This window comes from Saccoglossus kowalevskii, chromosome 10 (genome assembly GCF_978046115.1).
Source record: "Saccoglossus kowalevskii chromosome 10, keSacKowa6.1, whole genome shotgun sequence".
Lineage (NCBI taxonomy): Eukaryota > Metazoa > Hemichordata > Enteropneusta > Harrimaniidae > Saccoglossus > Saccoglossus kowalevskii.
The window spans coordinates 29,871,367-29,896,582 of NC_140650.1; the positions used below are offsets into that span (position 1 = coordinate 29,871,367).

General features: G+C 35.7%; 1 protein-coding gene across 4 annotated transcripts in view; it reads right to left on the reverse strand.

The window, feature by feature from the left end:
• Window positions 1-1,778: 1,778 nt before the first annotated feature.
• LOC100374651 (heat shock 70 kDa protein 12A-like) overlaps window positions 1,779-25,216 on the reverse strand; it is a 40,843-nt gene continuing 17,405 nt past the window's right edge. For 2 of the 4 annotated variants that reach the window (XM_078013994.2, XM_085504479.1), the window contains exons 2-5: window positions 24,600-24,956; window positions 6,023-6,244; window positions 5,143-5,323; window positions 1,779-5,024 (exon numbers count right to left, since the gene is read on the reverse strand). In XM_078013994.2, the coding sequence (XP_077870120.1) occupies window positions 3,928-5,024; window positions 5,143-5,323; window positions 6,023-6,244; window positions 24,600-24,956 (1,857 nt within the window). In that variant the 3' untranslated portion in view covers window positions 1,779-3,927. The remainder of the gene's footprint in view (window positions 5,025-5,142; window positions 5,324-6,022; window positions 6,245-24,599; window positions 24,957-25,216) is intronic. The other 2 variants (XM_085504480.1, XM_085504481.1) reach the window with 2 other exon arrangements.

Sequence of the window (25,216 nt, forward strand, 5' to 3'; positions counted from 1 at the left end):
ACATTTATTTTAGTATCACTTGTACAAGGGGTGATCAATAAGTTATCAGCTTTCCTCATAAAACACTATTTTTCAACATAGTTTCCTCCAAGTTCAATTCACTTTGTCCATCGATGTTCGAGTTTTCCTATTCCCTGCTGGGAGAAGGTTTCATCTTGATCATTTAGATAGGCCTCAACAGCTTGGATGACGTCTCATCAGTCTCAAAACGATGATCACGCAAGTGGGACTCACAGCTAGAAGTATGACGGTGCCAGGCCAGGTGAGTAGAAAAGGTGAGGTAAGAGTTCAAAGCCACATGCGATTGCTGCCACCACGGACACCTGTGCTGTGTGGACTGGCGCATTGTCCCGGAGCAACAGCACACAAGCTCGAAGCTTTCCTCTCTATTTCTCTTTGATTGCTGCTTTAACTGTCACAGTTCTGAAGCATAGTACTCTCTATTGATTGTTTGACCCAATTTGCCAAGTAGTCAATCATGATGACTCCCTTGCTGTCCCAGAACACAGAGGCCATCTTGGGCGGCTGTGAACCCTTGTGTGTCCATTGTTTGCGCTGCTTTTTTAATTCTGGGTCAAAGTGTTGAACCCATGTCTCATCTTGGGTCACAAATCTCTTGAAGAAGTTGCCAGGATTTGACTGGAAACCGGCCAAAAGCGTCTTTGAAACTTCTAACCTGTTCAACTTCTGATTCAACATTCAGGGCATCCACTTTGCATACAGCTTGCTCATCCTCAAGATGTTTGACAAAACATTTTGAACTGCGCCATAACTGATGTCAAGTGAATGCCTGATATGTCGGGTAGTGCCACGCCTGTCATTCATTACCATCGACGGATGGCCTCAACCTGATTGTCCGTGGTGGCAAATTTTGGGTCATCTTTCGTGCTCTCCTCACCTCACTTAAAGTTAGCAACCCACTTCTTTACAGTGGAATAAGAAGGGGGAGTCCTCACCAAGTGTCGTGACCATGTCTTCGTGGATTTCTTTCGGAGTCATCCTCTTTTTATAGAGATAATTGATCACAGTGCGAGCTTCTGTCTGGTCCATTTTGTGATTTTCGTCTCACCTGCTGATTTTAAATGGGCACCACGTGCTAATTAATGTTCAGTCCTATCTCCCAAACCCACAAGTATAGTACACGTTCCTCTCTTAGAAATAATTTATGCATTACTAAATGGAAAACATCCATGGGCCAGAGGATGTTTCAGTATAGAGGGCAACCCTATAACTTACTATCCCATATCAGAAATTCAGCCTCATTAGGCATTTTAAAGAAAACTTTACAAAATATATCTTAAAATTTGTTGTAAATGGCTCAAGCCTATAGTGTATATATTGTGTATTTTGTTTCTACAGAGGGCCCAATGAAAATTACTTTATTGTATATTGGCCTACCCTCTTTATATAAAGTGTTAAATAAAAATAAATAAATACCTAAATTTGTATTTCTATGGGTAGTGAATTAAGACATTATAGTATAAAGTTATACCCAAGAATAGAAGTTCCGCTCCTTGTTTCATGGTGGGGCCTAGAACGCCAGCTAACTGTGAATTTCTCGGATTACCGTGTTTTGACATATAAATTGCCTGATTTGATATTAATTAGTTAATTTTGACTTTTTCCATCGATATGTTAAGTACTAATCACATCCAGTCACATTCAAATAAAGGTTGGCACATAGGTGCCGAGGATAATGCACAGACCTAATATAAATATATATATCAGATTTAAATTGAAATTGTGGTGCAGGTGCTCTGGAATAAAACAGACCAAACCACGGATATGCAATCAAATTTATTTATAAACTCCAATTATGTGGATCACAAATAATGATTCTGCATTCTGAACGTTGGTTGTACATTACTTTTTTCTGTGATCCAATTAAACATGCCCATCCCATTGCCAGAAACGACTGATTGCATCACAGCACATCCATACTCCTGGAATGCAGTTAGTAATAAAATTTGGAATAAAATACAGAACAGTGAATGTGAATTATCAATGCTTGATAACAGTGGAAACGCTTTATTAAATGTTGCCAGATATTGTCTGTCATGCTAATATTGGAGCAACAAATGGCATAGTCTAGTTATGGGTGTGGCAATTGTTATTATGGACATGCCCTCCTAACACCCATAAATGTTGATTGGTATAGTATATCAATATCTATGACAGCTGGCGTGGAATTACAAATTACATAGTATGCATATTAATTAGGTCATATGACGCAAAAGCAATTAAGTGCTGTTATGGTCTAGCACGCACTTCAGACAGCAGAGCTAAACAAGTATAGAAACAATCATGCTTTTAAAATGTTGCTGCCGGTGTGGTCATGGTTATTGTGATTTAAGAAAATGTAGTACAAATTGTGTGCATATAATGAAGTGAATTATTGAACTTATTTGTGTATAAACGATAGCTCATTATTTATTTATATACAATTACACTTTCAATATATTATATATAACGAAATTGTGATGTTATTATAAACAAATTCCAAATTATATATACATTCAAGTTTATCTTGAAAAAATATAAATAGATAATGAGTACATGAATAAAAAGGTTTCCACTTTGTACTGCTGAAATTTAAGTTAGTGAAATCAGAACTGACTATACAGGGAAGGATATCATGTAAAACAAAACGATCAATGATAAAATCAAATCACATGGCATGCTTTGATATAAGACAAATAATTGACATTTTAAACAACAAAACCTTATATACATATAACTAGCTATATCACTGTTACTACAACACAGCATTTTGAACTAGTGATATCATTGGCATGGAATGCTATACAGTGTAAATAATAAGTAAATGAAGCTCAAAGACTCGATTAGTGTCTAAATGTAGTTTTTGTTTCTGTCATCTTGAACAACTTTTAATCTAATAGAAATGTCTTGCATGTCATAGTACTAGTTAGAGACGAGGCAATCACTGCAGTTGAATACCTTGTTTTACACCAGTTTTAGTGATGGAGTCGCGATTCTCAAATTTTGAATTGAGCTGCAGTTGAATACCTTGTTTCAGACCAGTTTTAGTGATGGAGTCGCAAATCTCAAAATTTTAATTGAGCTGCACTCCCTTGCCATGTATTTGTTTTCGGATAGACAATAACATTACCAAAAGTTGTAGGTGTCTGAAAGGTGAAATAAATGTCATTACTTTGATAATATTTTATTAGAATCGTTATACGAGTTTTTGTCATTTTCACTTCTAGGACACCATACTACATTGTAGTAGAATTAATTATGCAACAATAAAAAAATTCAATATCTTGTAAATTCTTGTTTTTGCACAACACTTTGATGTGTAATATAGTACTTATATATAGAAACAAATCTGTGGAAACTATAGAAAAAGGAAGAATATAAAAGAATTTTATTTGATTTCTTTTCAACAATAAAATTGAATAATCATTATATCACTATCCTATTATAGGCTGGTGTATTCCAGATGTATCTGACAATTATTGGATCTCTTGTTGAGTTTAAGCATGTTTTTTTTGTTTCAAAGTGACAAATAGTGTTTTTTTCACTTGTTGGACACCATCACTATTGCTTAATGTTTTAATTGTTATGTTTATAAGTCCAAATAAAAATATATACAAACCTGTGTTGGCAAGGGAATGCAGATAACTTTTGTTATTGGACCTTACAGAAAACTAATCCCAGGACTAATATGAGATGCTCTCACTAAGAGAAATATGGCACATATACTTGTAGTTAGTTTGTATACAGGTCACGAGTTATAATATACATGCAGAAAGATACGGAAGTGGTTGATAATACGATGAGCAATGTACGCTCAAAACTATAAGATAAGATGATCAAAGGTGATGTTGGTTGCATGATTATCTAAACTGCTTTGTTTTTTTAAAGAGTAGGTGTGTTGTTTTTACAAATTGCAAACTGTGTACCTCAAGGACTACGATTTGTAGTAGATAATTTAAGGGTAGCAGGTTTTACATCACCTGTTTCTACGTCTCTGGCCTCGACTTTTATCTCTGTACCCCCAAACTCTAATCTTATTTCAATATCACGACCAAGACCTTTCGTAATATTTGGACTATCCACTACTATTTTTGTTCCCTCTTTGTACACACCCGGGTCATTAACGTACATTACATTTGATTTACTGGTTGTGTAGAATTCAAAAGCAACTTTTGATTGTGAAGTCTCCACTGGGCAAAAAGTGAAATTTCGTATTTCACCTAATCTTACTTCTTCGTTTACCGTGACTAATTTGGTGAACAAGTTGTTGCACATTATATCACCATTGGATGTTTTGAACATGTATTTTTCGTTATGTATTGCAGGGTTAAATTTTGCACATGTGCCACATCCATGAGTTTCCCTACAAATTCTACGCCGAATGACATCAGGCTTAAGCCCGAACATTACAGCTCCTTTCATAACAGACAAACCCGCGTTCTCGGGGATAAGAATACGAGCTCGATTTTCAAATTTCTTTCTAACCGCTAACTGTAACAAGGGGGATTCTGAAAACCCACCAACCAAAAATATATATTGTACACACTTAATAGTAGGCATCTCAAGTAACATGCTTATATGACTGACGATTGAATATATTGCCTCTTTAAACATGTTTTTCATTACTTCGGCCCCAATACAAAGGAAGTCTCTATTAATTTTAACATCTGATTTAGTGTATTGTTCCTTGATTAAATCTTGTATGCTCTTAGTTTTTTGTCTATGATGAGTGCAATAGAAATATATAAAATTACTTGGGAGACGAATCCTAGTTGTATTATTTTCCTTTTGCAATGGTCTATCAGATCTTTTCTTCCCCTCCAAGTCAATATTAATTTCTAACCAGTCAGAAGGATGTTTTGATTTAAAATCTTCAATAAATTCACCACCAAACACCTTAACGAGCAAACTTTCAAACTGTTTATCAACTTGTGTCCCACCCCAAGCCCCACCAGTTGCTTTGTGTATTTCTTCCACAGAATCATCATCATTGATGCGATGAACAGTAACATCAACAGTTCCACCTGTGAGTGTAAAATATGTATGATTTATTGATAGTGAAATTCATTCAAACATAGTACTGTTAATGGAGTCGCGGCAGTATTCAAAACACACACGAATGGGCATTTAAATTGTGCTTACCCCCGCAGTCAACAACCATATAACTTGTTTTCGGTTTTGCAATAACATCTGCACAACATGCCTCATTCTTTTCCTCCTCAACAAACTCTCGCATCTTGCGTTGGCGGCAATGTAAAGATGCCGCTTCTGGTTCTAAGGCAATAATAAGCTGATTTTCCTTGCTTTCAGGAACTAGGTCAGCCTGAAGTTGATATAATAGAATTAAAATAATGAATATAATGTATACCCAAATCAAACTCTGTGTAAATCAAATACATTAAACAGCGTCCAGATTAGGTTTGGGAAAGCCATTGCTGTAATATAGTTTAATTTTTGAAGTGGTGAATTCATTGACCTTTTTTTAAAATATAAAATTTACAAATGAAGAATTTGTTTTATTTTTTGGGGGACATTTTGAACATTACCAGTGATTTGCATTTTAAGAATATTTAATGTAAGTGCATAGTCTTGTCATCTTACTTTGATACACATATAATAGAAGGTATAGATAGATTGTCTATGTCCTGATGATATTGAATGTATGAAATAGATATAGCAAATATTTGAAATTCCTCAAAAAATGCTAGTATTAAAACTATACAATGTACCAATATCCTTAAGCCTTGCCAAATAGTTCATAGCAGTTCCGTTTGGATGTATCAGACATTCATCTTCGCAAACAACGGAACATGCAAATTACTTAATTAATATACACAGATGTTGTTCCGAAATCTAATTATTTCTACAGTTGATTATATAAATCATATGTGTATTTGCTTGCACTCCAATTCAGCCAGTGATAATCACGCACATACACGCATTACCTAATTATTTACTATAAATAAATGCATATGCTTGTAGAAAGAGGCAGACAGAGGATGTAATATTAATTTATCAGTACCTTATATGCTGCTTCTCTCATGAACTGCTTTGATACATGTCTCCATATTGCTGGTACTGTCAAGACCCATCTAATATCCGCAGACGTTATTTCAATTCCAGCTCTGTCTTTGATAACGTCGAGTGCTTTTTCTTTCAAAAAATTTATAGCAAAAGCAAATATGTCTATAGCATCCATCAATTGTCCATTTCTTGCTTTTAGTTTCAAACTTCCTCCAACTTCCTGTGAATAAAACATATCTCAGTTGGATGTCTCAGATTAAAATGATTATTGTGTTTTCAACTACCACAAAAATGTTCTTGTAGTGGGATAGTTTACTGTAAGGCAAAGTGTACCGACTAGACACTTTTTAATTAAAACTTAAATAATTAAACCAATTATGTTGTATAGTCAACCAGTCAAAACATGACAATCACAAATGCCGTTATTTCGTAATTACGTATCAACTCATTTAATATGCATAGCCTAAAAGGAGCATATACCTCTAACTGTAACACAATTTTATTAAAAATGATGTATTGTAAGCTGAGATTATAATAAGAATTACCAATATGAAGCAATCTAACATGTTATAAGAATATTTTGTAAAGTCATGCAATTATGTCATAACGACATAACTAAATTATTACATTTTACGACATACTACATAACATTCACACAGTGGGTTGTATCACAGTCGGTTAAACAACTTTCCAATGCTGTTCATATTGTTTGGGGAGGTTAAACAAGTCGAAACCTTGATACATAGTATCAGATATAGCATATATATTATAGCTCGGATAAATTGTAATCACAAACACTGTAATTGTGCATTTACAGAATGACAATATGTCGAGAGAATCAATGTCCAAAGCCGTCACAAAGCTTGTAAAATAAAACAAATATCACCATAACACTGCAAGCTCAAATCACTATATACATGTATGGCCCATTTCATCAGGTGAAGTAAGCAACTGATTGGCACCTTACCCAATCAAAATCTTGTGATCGGATTATTTTTATGGAATACGGAAAACAAGCTCCGCTGTTAGCAATGCACATTTCAATTAAAAACTGAAGATATCAAAGCAATCGGACTTGCGATTTTTAACAAGAAGTTGAAAATATCACTTTTTACCAAAAATTACAAAAATATTCCACAAAATTAGAGAATTAAAGATATCACCGCGAAATAAACAAATCTGAGAGAGGTTCACATATTACACCTATATATGTAATATCAAAGTAATCGGACTTGCGGTATTTCACAAGAAGTTGAAAATATCACTTTTTACCAAAAATAACAAAAATATTCATCAAAATTAGAGAATTAAAGATATCATCACAAAATGAACAAATCTGGGAGAGATCCACATGTAGTACCTATATATGTAATATCAAAGCAATCGGACTTGCGGTTCTTAACAAGAAGTCGAAAATATCACTTTTTACCAAAAATTACAAAAATATTCACCAACATTAGAGAATTAAAGATATCATCGCGAAATAAACAAATCTGAGAGAGGTTCACATATTACATCTATATATGTAATATCAAAGCAATCGAAAATATCACTTTTTACCAAACATTACAAAAATATTCACCAAAAATAGAGAATTTGAGATTTCGACATGAAATGAACAAATCTGAGAAAGAACCATCCAAGGTACTTGCATATTAAATTTGAAAACATTCTGACTTGCGGTTTCGAAGAAGAAGTTTAAATTGTAAAGTTGACGACAACAACGGAAATTCAGTAATATGAACAGCCCCGCTGTGTCGACTTTGTCGACAGCGGAGCTAAAAAACACTATAGTTTTTAATCTACTGTACGTATTATCTGGACGCATGTGCATTAAAGTTTAACAGTATTTTACTGAAATAATACTGCTACATTTGCTGCTTAAAGAAGGCTAGTATTCTGTGAGAAGATCTTTAGTTTGAACACTTTGATGTATGTCGCCGAACCAAATAGTTCAAAGGGAAGGAAAAAAATCCAGAGAACGTTTTCACTGGATCTCCGGAAACTACGGAGCCAGACAACATGGCCGCTCATCCATACCCTGGACCTCACTGGTGCAAGGTATGTGAGATGCATAGAACATGCGTCTGTATTGCATGCGGCAGAGGTTGTTGAGATGAAAACAGAATGACAAATGGTGCCTGCAAAGTTTAGTTTCATAGAAAGTAGTGGTAACTTGTGAAAATATCAGACCTATCATCACTGCATGTCAAAAGCATGGCTGTTTCTCGACTCCATCAACATCCAGGGGAACTGATCAGCAATCATTACTGCCAGAGATTTACATTTCTTGTATCGTGAAAATTCTAATGTAATCTACGGCTACTAGATTCCTCTTCATGGCCAGACTACGACTTTCCCACCAATTCGCAACCCACGCTAGTTGATTCTTGACACCAACTGCTGTTTTTTTAAATTTTAATATGACGACAATTGTTCGATCAGAACCCCTCTGCAGCTAAAGAGATGCACAGGTATTTGCCAAAGGGTAGTGCTGTTAAAGGCAATTACTAACTGTAATTTCATTAGCTAGCTTCACATACTGATCTTGTCAGACGGAACCTTCACCGTTTTTTAATGGTAATGATGGCCAACGTTGGCCATGATGTCAAAGGTCTCCAAAAGGTCTCTGTATGCTTGCAACATGCAAAGCAGGGATTGTAGCTCGGTTAGCGGAGGCTATTTGTAGCGAATCGACTGCTTTGAGCAATTCACCATGATTTTTTTGGATTCTTTGCAATGAAGTTTTGTTTGCACTGTAGATAATGAACATGTCAGGGTAACATCCATTCAAGGTCGATGTTCCCTTGTCCAAAGCTCCAAGACACCAGAAAAAAACCGCACTACCTCATAAAAACGACTTCCCATCAGAAGGTTGAAAACAAAACTTTGTTTTGAATAATAAAATGTTTGACAAATTCGTGGCAAGAACACAAAAGAGAATAAATAAATCAACAAATAAAATAGTAGCTTCTGTAAATCGCATCCTTGAAAATCATCACTTCGTAATTCTTCGGATATGCAAAAATATAAAATTAACAATAGATTATATTTTTATGCTGTTTGTCACATTTCATATGCTTGAAACAAAATATTGCATTTCATGAAATGTACATTTAAACTAACAAAAATATACACCAATTGTATGGTCAAAAGCCGTCTGCATTATAAAAGATGAAGCTGCAAATAAGTGGCCTCACAACTAAGGTATATCGTCATCACACCATGGGCCAATTAACTTTAACCCAGCAGTTTATTGATAATAACCATCATCTTTGTTTATACCATTAATCACAATATATAGATTTATTCAGCAAATATTAAACAATGTAATACAATGTTATGTATGTACGAATTTGTGGGTATAAATTGGGTATAAAAACTGCAAAAATCTAAAATGTAGATATGAAAAATATTTATTTATGTCCAGGGGGTATCAAATAGCAAATATCAAATATTATTGAACATATGCGATGATGCAAAGCCGGGTGCAAAATCACATATTCTGTTAATTATTTATTTTTGTGAATAGCTAGTCTAAATATCACTAATGCGGTAAAAAAACCACAATAATACAACCCAGACATAATTAACACCCACATCACATCCTCAGTCATTGTTTTCTTGAATTTTGTCGATACATTAGGCCAAAAAAACAACAACTTTTGTTGCCCTCAAGTCGGAAAATTGAAAAATTGGGTCGGTCAGTCTGATTTTTTTTAAACTCGTGAAAACTAAGGGTATTGTAAATAGCCGAAGTATATGGGAAAAAAACGCGACCCGATATTTCATATTTTTCGGTCCCTGAGGGCAACAAAACAATTTTGTTGGCCTTATGTAGAATATTAATAAGTAGCTTAAGGTATAGATGCAGGTTCGTGGGCACTCTGAGTGAATTTTTTTTTGCTTTTTCTTACCCAGACAGTCTTGGCCAGATAATGTTAACATTTCGGAGCATTGTCAATAATGGAACATACTCAAAATTCGATGTTAAAATATAGGGAACTGAGGCATGCGTATGTGATTAAAAGTCCCGAAAGTTTGTTTGCGTTGCTCTTTGATTGACAAGTCACTGTTGATGTTATATGCAAATGTTGCTGGCCTCAGTTACGGTGCGGTGATGTATGACTTCTTGTCCAGGACCCTGTTTACTCACCCCAAGCGCCATAAAACTAGCCTTTGAAAACTACAAAAAAACAAACAAACAGACAAGACGTAGACGCTTCCAGCATGCAAGAGGAATACAAAAAACATACAGTTGTAAATGATAAGTAAACTTTGTTACCCTTATCTCACAATATGTCGACAATTTTTAGCCTGACAGCTTCCAGTGGTATACTGTTATAATTTTTTTTCACGCATTTTTTTTCTCCAAAGGCAATTTAAAATTGAAGTGTAGATTTTTCGTTTCGCTGTAACGATCACCGTGCTGATAGCATTGCGCACCCACCCCCGCCACTTTCCAGACTTACCCAAGTATAAATAATAGGCTTATATCATAGCCTGCGTTTGTGTAAGGCCTTTGGTTCTATGTACATGTACTGTATTCTTAATGGTCAAGAATGAAAATCCCCAGGTAAAAATCCATTGATTAACAAAAGGCCTATTAAAGTCTTCCTTTGCGATAATGGTAGTTTCTTCCCAACATCGCACGATGGTTTGCAAAACTTCTCTGCACTTCATCAGATAAAAATAGCCCGCATCCCACAATATTACTGCTAGTCTTTCCTCAGTCTTCAAAGGGGAACTAAATAGAGCCTAATTTGGTGTGTGTATTTATTAAGTTATGTATATAGATTATAAATTTGAAAAAAATGATTATCTTCAGAGTTATGATGATTTAAATATGAGAAACCATAAACCTGCGAAGGACTTCCGTTTGCGCCATCTTGCCATAAAAAAACACCCGCATGAGGTATAAACAAGAAAGGCAACAACAAGGCATGATGACGACATACTAGTAGTATCTGATTATATATAACTCGCACACCAAACTGGGTGTCAAGCATCAAACAAACTTTAAATTTGGTAAACAAGGATGACATCTGGAAAAACCACACTCCTGAAACTAATAACAAACTTATTACCACAGTCAAAGAGAACACAAAACAGGCATTTCAGAATCACTGTGATAAATCTCTATTCGATGACAAAAAAGAGAGGCAGCCATAAAACAAACTACGTACTTACAGATGCATTAAAGAGAAAATTGAACTCGAAAGTTATCTTGAAATAGTCAAAAATCCATTCCATAGGTCAGCATTGACAAAATTAAGGATAAGTGCACATACTCTACAATTTGAGAAGGGCAGATACACAAACCATGCCTTACAAGATAGAAAATGTCAAATTTGCCAGAAAGGAGAGATTGAGGATGAAAAACATTTCCTCCTAACGTGTTCACACTTTGATGCATTGAGAAAAGACAGCCTAAACAAATTTTTTGCAACACCGACCAATCAAAAATGAAAAGAAAAAATAGACAAAAACATGTTAATTAATCTAGCCAAATTTGTATACCAAGGCTTCATAATGAGAGAAATCTACATTAAATCTAAATTACCAGCTTTCTCATAAAAAAAAAAATGTTTTTGCTTTGTTTTGTGTTTTTCTCTATTTCATTATTTTTTGTTTTATTTTTAACTTTATTGTATCACGAACAATATCTCAATTAAGGATACATTTATCAATAAAGAGGGGGAGGGGGTAGCTGGTACAGATTTACGGAAAATAAAAAAGGCTTTTTTACAATTTACAAGGAAAAAAAGACGTTTTTACAGTTGAATGGTCCCAAGAGCTCTCCAACTCAAATCTCCGCCATTGCTGCGCCGTGTGTTGAGACGCATGCGCATATTACTCTCGTAATGCTCTTCATTCGGTTAGAGGGCCTTTTACGTCTTGACATTCAATTTTGTAGTGAATTGTGTCATCTAGTCGTTTTACAGTTTCTAAAATGTAATTTCCCTGGATTCTTTACGATTTTTTTATTTGGATGCAAATTATTATTATTATTATAAACAACTTAGGAAGCCATAGTTGCCTAGATTGATGAATTAAGTTCCAGCAAGCGTATAAACATGCAAACACTATGAATGTGTGAATGATCGAGACAGGCATTTTGTTTTCTTTTTCTGTCCAACTGTCTAATAAATGCTGTTTCCAGTACTGCTGAATTTGAAATAAAACTATCATCCGAAACAAGGGGTATCGTCGACGACAGATAGACTCTCGTCACTTACACTGGACTGATCCGAATCTTCGCTAAGTTCACAGTCTATCATACTTCCCTGATCATAAGCCCGGAGGCATGAACACGTAAAATCGGGAAAAGATGGGCTTATACTCGAAAGAAAAGATGATTTTGTTTTGGGGTTAAACATTGTAACCATCTTGCCAACAACAAAAGACTATCCAAATTACATCTTTCGTTCACCACGCCGGGCTCGGGAAAAATAATACTGCTTTTTGAAGAAAAAAATATTATTGAATTTCACGACACTTTTACAATGAAGAAACAAACATGTTCATAAAAAACACACACATTTTATTACAATACGATTTACATACCGCCTGAATTTACGGTGTAATTATGGGTAGGGTCTGTGGGGAAACAGTCGATGGCAAGATCTTTATTATTATCTTCGTTTTGGTATGTTGTTAATCGTAAGCAAACTGTCGACGCAAAACAATTTTCACCATGAAGTTTTTCAGCACGATTTGACCTGAAACAAGTTCCTTTGACCTAATAGGTCAGGTCTTTCATTAACCAATCAAAATGCTGTGTCGTAATGACGAACTTTTCCGATTATTCACGATGGTGATTTTGCCCTAAAAACTGGTGATTCGCAATTTCCGAAAGGTAAACCACAGTTACCGTAGGTAAACTGAGCGTGGAGGAAGTATTTAAAACCTTTCACGGTCGCCAACAGGTCACATCGTGCACATCTTTTGATAGTCTCAAAGTAAGGAAAACCATGTCAAATAACCAGGTACACGACTTGACGATCACATTTTGGGCTCTTCGAAAGCTACTACTCAAAGAAATATGGATTACTTCAGCATTGCAACATCGAGGTTCATCCTGAGTAAATGACAGTGTAATGCGGGAGTCGCAAGACCGAATAGCCGAATTGTAGCAAGTTATGGATACGAGCTGTCTACGTTAACCCCGCGAACGGTAAATTCCTCGGGGTCCGACTTAACGAATGATCTGGACGCATGTCTGTGAAAGAAAACGCGTTAAAAAGGTGTTGTTTTTTAAAGAAAAGCACGTTAACGCGCGTTACGCGTTTAGGGTTACCATTTCAGTCAAAATAGACAAAAAGGGTGTCTTTTCCGGTACTGCCAACGTGATAAGGGTGGTTATTTTTTAAATGAAACTATCGTTTTTTTATTGCTTTAAAGAATTCAATGATCGCAAAACGAGGAAAACGTCCGCCCCCTGTTAACGACCCTCGATCACGAGCGATCACGGCATACACAGTCACTTGGGGGCTGAAAATCAATAAATACTAATTTAAAAAAACCCATCCGCTATACGTATATGAATAAAGAATAAACAAGTTGTGAAACATGGCACCTATTAAATCGACACCCTGTCGGTTTCAAATTTTGATTTCTTACCTTAAAATGCGAAACAAACATTTTAGAGGGGATCAGGTGTTACGTTAATAATTGCTAACTTGGTTTTATTCAAAACTGCACAAGTCCTGCGTTTTCTGATGATATCCGATGGTTTCATGAACGAAAATGGCCAGCAGCCAGAATCAAGGGGGATTCGCACAGAGTTCTGGGTAAATCGAGAAAATACTCGCTGTTACGGAACGGCTGAAAATGAGTATGCACACTTGATATACCCAGAACTCCCCCTTGATTCTGGCTGCTGGCCATTTTCGTATTTATTGATTTTCAGCCCCCAAGTGACTGTGCACGGAATATGAGTTTAAGGTGCGTGAACTTTTAGCTTTCTATCGGTGAAAAGGGTACGAAATTTTGACCTTTTAAAATGTGTTTAGGGTCATTTTGAAAACCCCTTTCACAGACATGGGTTCCAGGTATTTCCTCAAGTTGGACCCCCGGGTAAATTCAGTCGCCCGTTCAATCTGAATTTACCCCGGGAATTTACACAAGCCTTTAATTATATCTACCTACGTTGACAAATCACAGTAAGTATATAACTTCATTTCAGTACTTTCTGCTAACGTAAAATAGGCGTTTTTGTACGGAAAAATCCCTAGCATACAAACACACGAAGAACATAGAACACTTTCATGGGGTATTTGAAACCAAAAATTGTTATTTCAACTCAGCGGCCAATCAGCAACCGCCTTACAGTTATTTGAAATTTCAAATACCCCGGGAAAGTGTTCTACTATGTTTTTCGTGTAATCAGGTGTTCGTGATTTTTCCACACAAAAACTATGAATTTGATCGAATTTTGTGGCGGTTGGCCTAATATAACCCCCAACGGGTCGTTTGGCTGTGAAAGATTTGTATTTTTTCTCATATTTGTAGGAATCTGAAAAACGCATTTCACAACTTGTCTCTTATTTAGTTTTATGTAGCAATCAAAATAGCGGTCCCCATATAGTAAATATCATATTTATTTTATACTTTCGTGTGCACCAGCTGACTGTGACTACCGGTATACATAGGGCCTAAATTGAGTTAGTTCTGAGGTAAATACATTATATTAGGCTGAGCCAAAAAAGCTATAGGTCTAAACTCTAACTAGCTTCATTTGGGGGTGGACGGGTGCTCTTCATATAATAGGGCTAATGCTTTCCTGCAAATGCTGTTTATAGTTTCAATATGCCTGTAAATATTTAGATATAATGGCATACAGTATTCCTAGTATTTCTAGCTATGACGCTTGTTTCACAAAATCGTCACGAGATATGTGTTAATTTTGGAAGGTTTGATTAGTAAAATGAGTTAAATTGACTATAATGCATGTGCTCAACGTCAACAATGTTGAGTAGTATTTAGACAAGCCGGTAGGCTGGTTGGCGATCCGCTCCGCTCAAAAACAAGCAACATGTTTTTGGTTGTTTCCATAGTGTGACATAAACGTGAAGCTAACGTCAGTTTATAACTAAATGGGTCCATATACGAAGTTTGCAAAAAACATTCAGTCTTTAGAAGTCACTCAGTTTATTACTAGGACATATTCTTCTGTTACATCATTTATTATTTCCGTTTTGAACACTGCTATTACAAAACCAGTCAGCTGGCATCGGTGTCGCTGGGTGTATATGATAGAGGGAAGTTGTGCAACCAAATTTGTCGAGTTCGCAGTTTTTCGCCGATAAAAAAATAACTAAGGCAAAAACTCACGGTTTTTCAGCATTTTTGTAATAAAAACATTATTCTCTATCAATAATCCGCCCAAAAACATTTCTACTAATTCTTGTGTTTTTTCGATGTTTTTCGAAAAACTTGCGATTAGGCACACAGACACACACAGAAAACGACAAAAGTGATTATAAGGGCAGTCCTAGCGGAGCGGATCGCAAACATTCAGCGCAAGTTCATTATAAAGTCTAATTTCTCGAGCAACATGTGCCCCGAAAAAATTATATCTTATTTGATTATGTATAATCATTTCATATTAAAGTTAAAGCAGTTAACTGAATAAATATGATAATATAATAAAAATGATGAACAATGATCAATCTGGTGTGTGTAGGCCGTGTTATGTGTGGAATTACCTAAAACAATGAGAAAGCAAAAAGGAGAAAACAGAGCATTCCAGAACATTCTATTGAACATGTTGTTGTAAACGAATATGGAAATCCCCAAAATGCAAGTCATCGATGGATGGATAGACCATGTGATTGGTCAATGTGGAATCAAATCCATCGAAGGTTATTTGAAAAATATGCACCAAATGACAACAATGTTGAGTAGTATTTAGACAAGCCGGTAGGCTGGTTGGCGATCCGCTCCGCTCAAAAACAAGCAACATGTTTTTGGTTGTTTCCATAGTGTGACATAAACGTGAAGCTAACGTCAGTTTATAACTAAATGGGTCCATATATATATAATAAAAATGATGAACAATGATCAATCTGGTGTGTGTAGGCCGTGTTATGTGTGGAATTACCTAAAACAATGAGAAAGCAAAAAGGAGAAAACAGAGCATTCCAGAACATTCTATTGAACATGTTGTTGTAAACGAATATGGAAATCCCCAAAATGCAAGTCATCGATGGATGGATAGACCATGTGATTGGTCAATGTGGAATCAAATCCATCGAAGGTTATTTGAAAAATATGCACCAAATGACTTCATTTTGGTTGCATTTTTCAAAAATTTCTACCTTCTGAGGGGGCACATCCCTTCTCAGACACCCCCCTGTCCGCGAAAGCGCGAACATTGGCCGCTTACGCTTACACAAAAGTGCCCCCCCCCCCACTTTTCAGAATGGATCGACGCCCCTGGTTGTACGGCCGTGCTCAATCTGATTAAAATCCGATGTAGGTATGAGGCTCCAATTTTTTTTTTATATAACCCTTTATATTATATTTATTTGTATTTTAGTTTGAATATGTCGATTTTTTTGGTTTTTCCATAGACCCTCTAAAAGAGGGTCTATGGTTTTTCTTGCCGTTAATCAGTTCTTAGAAAATTGTGTCCCAGTCACCTCTAACTACATCTGACTCAATGCCTATACAAATCTCGTACAGCGAGATCAGTTTTCGACGAGTTTTGTCGACCAATCATAGTGCGGCTTACAAAAATAGCTGTCTGACTTTGCACATGCGCCAGACTCATCGTTCCAGGCTATTTCAAGATGGCTGCAAGTGATGTTAGAACGGATGTGAAATCAATCGAGGATTCCGAATTTGAGGTGAGTTTTAGTCACTTTTACAAAAACTTAATTATTATTTGTGAGCAATCACGATTGATGTATGTAATTCATTTGAGATAATTTGGATTTCAACTTTGTTGACCTTGTATTACCGCAGGTGAGGCGACAGTCACCGATCATGTTAACGAGTCGCATTCGACGCAATATAAACCATCAGTTACGTGCATGTTGTTTCAACTTTATACAGTCATCACGATCTAACTATTGCATTATGAGTTAATATATTACGGCCAGGCAATGTTTTTGCGAGTCTCTGATAAACCTATGGCTTTCATGTCAGTAATTTTCGTATTTGCATTTGCCTTTCAACGACATCCCCTACTCCCGTTTAAACAGTCCGAGCGCCTGTGAGTAACAGCAATAGTTTTGTCTTCACGTGACGCCGTGACTGTGACCTATATGCATGAACCAGTAACGTGAATAAATTAATTTGTCGAGTCAATTTTGTTATTGCGATATATTAAATGTGCACATTTCCCCTTTCTTTAAGGTGTGCAAGAAAGAGGCATTAACACATCTGTTATCAAAAACAATGTCCAAGCCATCCTGCCAACTGGATTTGGTTAAATCACTAATCTACCCAAGTATGACTCAGGAACCTGGTGCTGTTATCATAGTTTCATTAATTAAAGTTCAGGTAAGATTTCCACTCAGCATTAAAATCTTAGTTTGCATTGTGTGTGTTATAAATTGTAGAAGTTGAATGGTCGATGAAATGCGGTTTAAAATTGTTTTCTTAAAAATCAGGAAATGATCAGATTTGGAGTCCTAACTTGTACATGTTTAGCTTCAAATGATTGATAATTTGTGTGTTTTTTTTTGTACGGGTGGAAAACCAGATGACAGCCAAAAAAGCATGCGTAAGACGCCATAAAGTGCATTCAAGGAATTTTTCTAGCATGTTGGGGAACTACGCCGTTTTGCCTGATGTTACAGTCCTTGCACTGACCACAACTGCCTCAAAATCTCTACAGTCCCAGTTGAAAGACAGCCTCATTAGATTATTCCAGACTCCTAGGGACAGTGTATCTATATTTTATTGGATGGTTGACAAACTAAGAGAAGAAAAAAGATACTTTCCCACAGACAATTATTTATTTTTCATTAGCTCTAAAATATCGTTATCGAGTATTCCCAGTCAGTTTTTTTATATGCGAATGTACCTGTACTATAGGGAAACTGACAGTATTGTACAAGAATTGCATCCAAAAGAAATAGCTGAAGCGTCCAACTAAAGTTTGAGATTAATATTCTGCCACACAGCCTTTGGTATGAGCAATTTTATCAAAAATGTACTCCATTTAGATCCCTCTTTCGATATTGAAAGTTATAATACAGAGGTCAGATTGAGTTGGTAGAGATGATGAACCATCTCAGCAATCTTATTTTATCATGTAAATTAATAAATTATATAATAAATGTAACAGTATATAGTATATAACAGTATATAACTTATTTGAAGATTTTGCATCAAATGGAAGACATCAGTGACACGAAGAGCAATAAACCACGTCACCTAAATAAGTGACATCTTGGTTTATTTCATGAAAAATAGCATATGTTTACATCCTTCAGCCATTAATTTATTTTCCAACTGTTTTTTTAAGCATAACATGTTCATCTGCTTAACAAAAAATTGTCAGAACAAGGTTTATTTAAGTATCAATAAATATTTATCTCAAAGAAAATATGTTTGTCAATCACTAATTTACTGAAAATACTCTTATAAAAATAACAAAAGTATTTGGCAACTATTCATCACAGTTTTAGAATTCAACAGGGATATGTGGCTACCTACTATTAGATAATTGTGATGGTACTGTTTATCAAAATAGCACAACCATTCCAAAATGCCTGTTGAGAATCTAAGTTAAATAACAAATTGATGGACACTAAAGATACCTGGTGGATCTTTTCTTTGTGTGACCAAAGATATAAACTAAGACATTTTGCATCAAAAACGCTGACTAAAAAATAGATGGAATCAATTCTGATCAGACAGACAAGAACAACGAAGTCATCAACAATTACAAAAAAAAAAAAAAAACTGGTATGGAAAAAATTATAGTACAGCATCATGTCTATAGAAAATACTAATTAAAATGTTAAATTAATCCATGTGCTGCATTAATCTCGTAACGTAAGTTGTATGAAATTTGCATTACAACAGTTCGCGAAAAAAAGTACACTGAGTTTGCAGCCTCTCAGCTGAGATATCTGTGCTGTTAGCAATGCACATCAATAAATACAATATAGGTGATTAACATAAATATTATGTAAATTATATAAATATATACTATTGACACGCGAATACTAGTAGTTTGTTTCTAAAACTTAATCCACAAACAACACATTCATCAGCCCTGGAGGATAATTGTTTCTGGGGTGTCACGTTCTTTCTGAAAAAAACAAACATGGAAAAACGGTGAATTGATAGCGAGCGTTGTTCCCCCCGATCGTAAACATGCGTGTTGACGGTGACCAATCTGTCAACCGGGAGCAGTAGAAAAAACATCCATTTTTCGTGAATTTTTAGTTTAGAAACGATCGACTAAAATGAATTTTCAAGTTCGTGATTGGGATAAAACGACTTGTAGTTGATACCGGATCACCGACGCCGATCCAGAAGCAAACAAACAACATTACTGGCACATGTAATTCATCTGCAACCAAACAGAAATAAAATACAATCAAGGCCAAAAGAGTTAATGAATGCTACTTACTTGTTATTTTAGACAACGATCCATCATCGAAAAAACTGCGTTGTTAATAAGTTGTATGAGGTCCAGCTCACGCAAAAGTAGCAGCAGTACGCCGCCATGTTTTGAGTCATGCTCAGGCGCGTTTGTAACCTGTGATCTGATTGGCTGGTCCTTGTGCGAGATTTGTACAAGATTTGTATAGGCATTGAGTCAGATGTAGTTAGGGTGACTGGGACACAATTTTCTAAGAACTGATTAACGGCAAGAAAAACCAAAAAAATTGACATATTCAAACTAAAATACAAATAAATATAATATAAAGGGTTATATATAAAAAAAAATATAAAAAAAAAAAAAATTGGAGCCTCATACCTACATCGGATTTTAATCAGATTGGGCCGTGCTCAGCGACCTCTGGTACTAACTCTATGAATGAGGTATTTCCAGAGGTAAGGGTTTATTTTTTATCGATCCGTCTCGTCTGTAGTTGAATAAAACTTGTCTCGATTTACAATAGTTTCCCTTCCATTTCGATTTTTCTCACTGGCGTTTGAACGATTGGGTAGTAAAAACTGCGAAAAGCCGTTGTGTAGCAAAATAATACGGCTCATTTCAACTTGTAATAGTAGTTTATAAATAAATAAACGCTGCTCGGACTGATAAATATGATATATAGAAGATAATATTTGGTAATCGTAGTCCTAAATAACTATTAAAAATAGCTAGACGTTTCGATTAATCAAATTAATTAATCAAATTGATTACGATTACCAAATATTATCTTCATTTCAACTTGGTCGTCTAACTTCGCGCGGTCCATTTCACCTTAGATGATGAAAAACTGCGTCATACATAGTATTTTTTTAAAGGTTTGAAGAAAGGTAAATTTAGACTGAACCCACCCAATGGTAATCGCTATGTTTATATAACTGTATGAATATCTCATCGTTATTACGTAATCCCTTCCTCCGTAGAAATGAACGCCATTACAGTTTTCATGCAACGTTTTGAGTCTGTGGACGATTTTAAGGCCGTTTCCCCCGAATTGTAAATGTTTTTATTTTATTTTTTTATCTGACGATTGAACATCAACAAGCGTCGGCGCATGATAAATTTTGGCATGTCGTCGTGATGCAATAGCTATTTTTGAGGACGATTAACGTCACTTTCATAAAACGGGCATCATCTCCGTTTGTGTTTTCTGGTTGGTCGAAAAGATTGAAATTAATTAGCTCCCACAGTTTTTGTCAGTTTGTCTATTTTGACGACGTCTCTACGAACAAAAGGACGTCTGGGCTTATTTTTAAAGCTTTGAATATACGGCATACATCTTGCTTGACAACTTTGTAATATGAAAACAATATATATATATATATATATATATATATACGCGCCCATATGTTAATAAACAACTGATAAACGTTGTGTGAAAGTCTCACTTGAAATAAACACGAATTGTGAGAGCTATTTAGATTTTAACTTCCCTGGTAAACTGAAAAACACAAGTGAAGATAATGGCTAATTTGCATAACCATTCAGTCATTAAGAAGTTTGCTAATGCTCATAATTAAAATGGCTTTAAAAGTCTCAAATTTAAACCTATTATCGTTTTGTAAAAAGTTAAATATAGTGCATAATATGGAGATCCCATCATTACTTGTTTTCACCATGTTTCTTTTTGATTATTTATGATTATTTAGCCTTGCTAAATTTTGCTAAACATTCAAAAGAGAGATTGTTTGTACCTGTTTTCTAATTAAACTGATGGTTGCGCAATTAGTTCAACAGTTACCAGATCGATACAAGAGAGAAACAGAAGACCCAATGAAAGTTTTGCTAGGTTTTAAAGTGTCAGGAGTGTGTGCCCTAAATTGCAATAACAATTCAAATGAATACCGTCTGTGATGTAGTGGTGTAGTCCGTAGAATTGTCGATTGATTTTTTTTTTAAATTTTCACAAATAAATCAAATATCCAAATATATCAGTATACTTATTTCATCATTATAAAAATTTGCAATGGTGGAAAATAATTAAATGAGAGTTATACATGGTCAATATTTGTAGAAATATTTATTCTCTTAAATTTAACTTGTAATGGTGGAAATTAATTAAATGCAAGTTGTTTACACCAAAATGAGTCTCAAATGTTTGTTGAAACATTTATTCTCTCAATTTAACAAATTGTAATGGTAGAAATTAATTGAACATAAGTTGTTCACTCGCAAATTGACATTGACACAGAATTTGGCTTGGTAGCATTCTACAGGCTCATTGGTATGTTTGTATCACAAGAAACATAGGTGTACAATTTCCCAATGATTTCACTAACCCGTACGATTCATTCAAAACCATTAAAAATGACACCTTATATCATGATCAGTTTGAGCTTCATCAAAATGGTTTTAAATCACCAGAAACACAATGGAAGTTAAGAGTGCGTATCTAGAGTATTTATTGATAAAGAAGACAAACTGAAAGAAATCGGTGACGAAGATTGAATTGTTATGGTCCTTTGATTGCTCACGTGATTGCTGCTTTGGATTCAAATTGAATAATATTTTAGCTGAATGGTACCGATAAAACATATGTTGGAGTAATTTCATTTATCTGCAAATTAGATCCGTGGTACATCGTGGCCATTCCAGGATGTAAACTCGTTCTTACAATTAAATAAATACAACATTAGTATATTAGGCCCATTTTATATGATATTTCAATCGTGTGAATGCGACGCAAAACATAATACATTGCCAAATAATTTGATTTCAATTATTTCCATGGGATAGCAAATTTAGTCATTTTTGGCAAATTTTTAAATCATTATCAGTATCAGTGCGAATTAACATTATGGCATTTTACGTCTGTCAAATAACGGCCAAATAAATACGTGGAATCATTAATTACTAAGGACCTGGCGTAGAATTGGAAATTACTCCAGATAAACAAATGTCCAATTCGGGAACAGGATAATAGTATATTTGGTTATTGATGAAATATTAGGGCGCCACCAGACGGTCAGGTTTAGCAAATGCGTCGTGTTTCTCTCGTGAAGTTGACGCTGATTGTGCACAAAGGAAGCCGCTCATCCCGCCATTGAATGGTGGCACATCGTGTATGTGGTGTTTACAAAGGACATGGAAATGATCCGTGGTACATCGTGACCAATAATAAAATGATTGGTTGTCCAACTGTGGGCGTGTCTAATAAAATGATTGGTTGTCCAACTGTGGGCGTGTCTATTATTTCTGTGCTAAATGTGCAACACCAAAGTCCCGCCATTTATTTTTCATGGTTGTTCGACCATAGTAGTCTGCATCAGTATCGCGAGTTCTAAGTTTGGTTTGCTATGTTGGTCGCTCGACACCATATTCACCGCCTCCCTCTCGGTACCGACGCCCAACTCGGCGTCCTGTGGAGGAATGACTATTCACCACCGTGACGCCACGCCACCTCGATACCTCTCCTTCCCGGAAACATGCTTTCCAATACAAGCCTGATTTTTCTATAAATTCGGCCATTTAAAATCATATTCTGGACAAATTTTTTATCAATTAAATGATCGGCTTCCATTGCTACTCCAAATCATTCTGAAAATGGGAGCCCAAAAACCCGCAAATTCATTTTACCGCCACTTTACTGCAGTTTTCACACAGACACCATTTAATTTCGTTACCCAATGGCTGAAGCCCCAAAACACATTACGGGATTTAACAGGATCGGCCAATGCGCATGCGTATAAAACAGCTGGTACTAATATCCTAAATTTCTAATTTCCTAATAACCTATTGTGCACTCGTACAATGCAAAATACATATTTGATTAGGTTGGTTGGACATCAAGTACCATCCTATGGCACCCAATTCATATTTCACCAATACTTAACAGCGAGTCATAATTAAACTATTATACTATTTTTTTTATTTAATTAATTGTGAGGATGGGATTACGTTGTGAAATGGCCACGATGTACCACGGATCAAATTATTGTAATTGAAAAATATTTGTTAATCGTTTTATTCATTTCGTGTTATGCAAGTTTAATAATATTTTGACTTATACATTGTTTCAGTATACAGATTCTGTAAGTGCGACGGCCACATGAATGCGAACATGATGGAAAACACCGCAGTGTGTTCTTAAAGAGTATGTGTTATTGGCAGCATAGTCTGTGTTGCTGCACCCAATAAAGTCTCTCTATCTCTATAGAGGTACTGCTCAACCAACAAAGACTTAACTTCTCACCATCGCGACTGGGTTAGACTATTAACACTGCAACTACAACGACAGCGTGTATCTGCATAAAAATATATATTGTCTTAGCGATGGGTAATCTTCATGTAAACATTTCCGGTGTAAACATATATTGATTCGTCAATCTTCGAACTATATAAAACGAACTGTGTCTATATTTTGGGGGCGTGGCGCCGTCTGTTTTTCTTATTTTTCTATAACGCGCATAAGGATTTTAAGATTTAAATTAAAGGGCGGTGGCCGTCGCGTCAAGCATTTGCGTGATATGGGTATCATGTGAACAAAAATGGCGACTGTTGTACAGACCAATGAGTACTAGATGAGACATATCTAAGCTTTAATTATGGAAGAGGTCATCGGCGGTAAATAGTGCTCGTCGCACGAAGGACAAACCTCGTACACTGATTTCCATTAGAACACATTTTGATTGTAGAAAATCAATTTTTATCAACACAAATGTTGCACATGCGACGACCACCGCCTTTTAACAGTGCTCATTCTTCAAGGGTTAGCAGTCACAAATCTGTAAAGGCGATAGGCATCTCTCGTTCACTTTGTTTGCCAAAAATAATGCCATCTGCAAAACTTGGATGCTGTCTCTTATGTCAAGGTTACGCTTTCGCAATCACGTATATAACATTTACACCTACTGGTTTATAAGAAATTGCCCCATGCTGACTGTAGAAACTACCAAGTTATTATTCAGTCATATGGTTTGATTATTAGTTTATTGAGTCAGATACTAACCTCGTTTTTCTCACTATGAAGTTCCATCTTAAATCTGTCAAAAAACAGGAACGTGGTATCTTGTGCATCTTCAAGACTTGCATATTTTTCCTGTGCTTGGTACCCAAAAGAGTCGAATTCTCGTTCCGGTGTAAGGAGGATACAAGTCGGAGCTTTGAGTGTACTGAGACCGTGGTCATGGCCCCATTCTTTATTCATGTAAATATCTCTGTCTGTGTACGCGGATTTAATGAACGAGAATGCGAATCCACTGTATGTGGTTCCAAAATCAATTGCTACCACAGCAATGTATTCTTGAGCGCGTCGTGCACTCAGTGGCCTGAATTTGACCGGGGATGCCATTCCGTCAAGCAACTGCTACAAGACAAAATTACTTATGATCAGTTATTTATAAAGCATAGATTATAGACAGATAATCAGATTTATATACATGCAATTGTATTTTAATACCAGTTGGAGAGCGCCCTCTATGGCTGGCGCATTCTTATTTAATTGTGCCTTAGGGGGGGGGCAGCAACATTGATCCACCTCTTCTGAACTACACCGTCGACTTGCCGGCTTGCAGTTTGTTTCTTCTACAATTTTAGTCGTATTTTCGACATTGTTAAGGCAAGTTC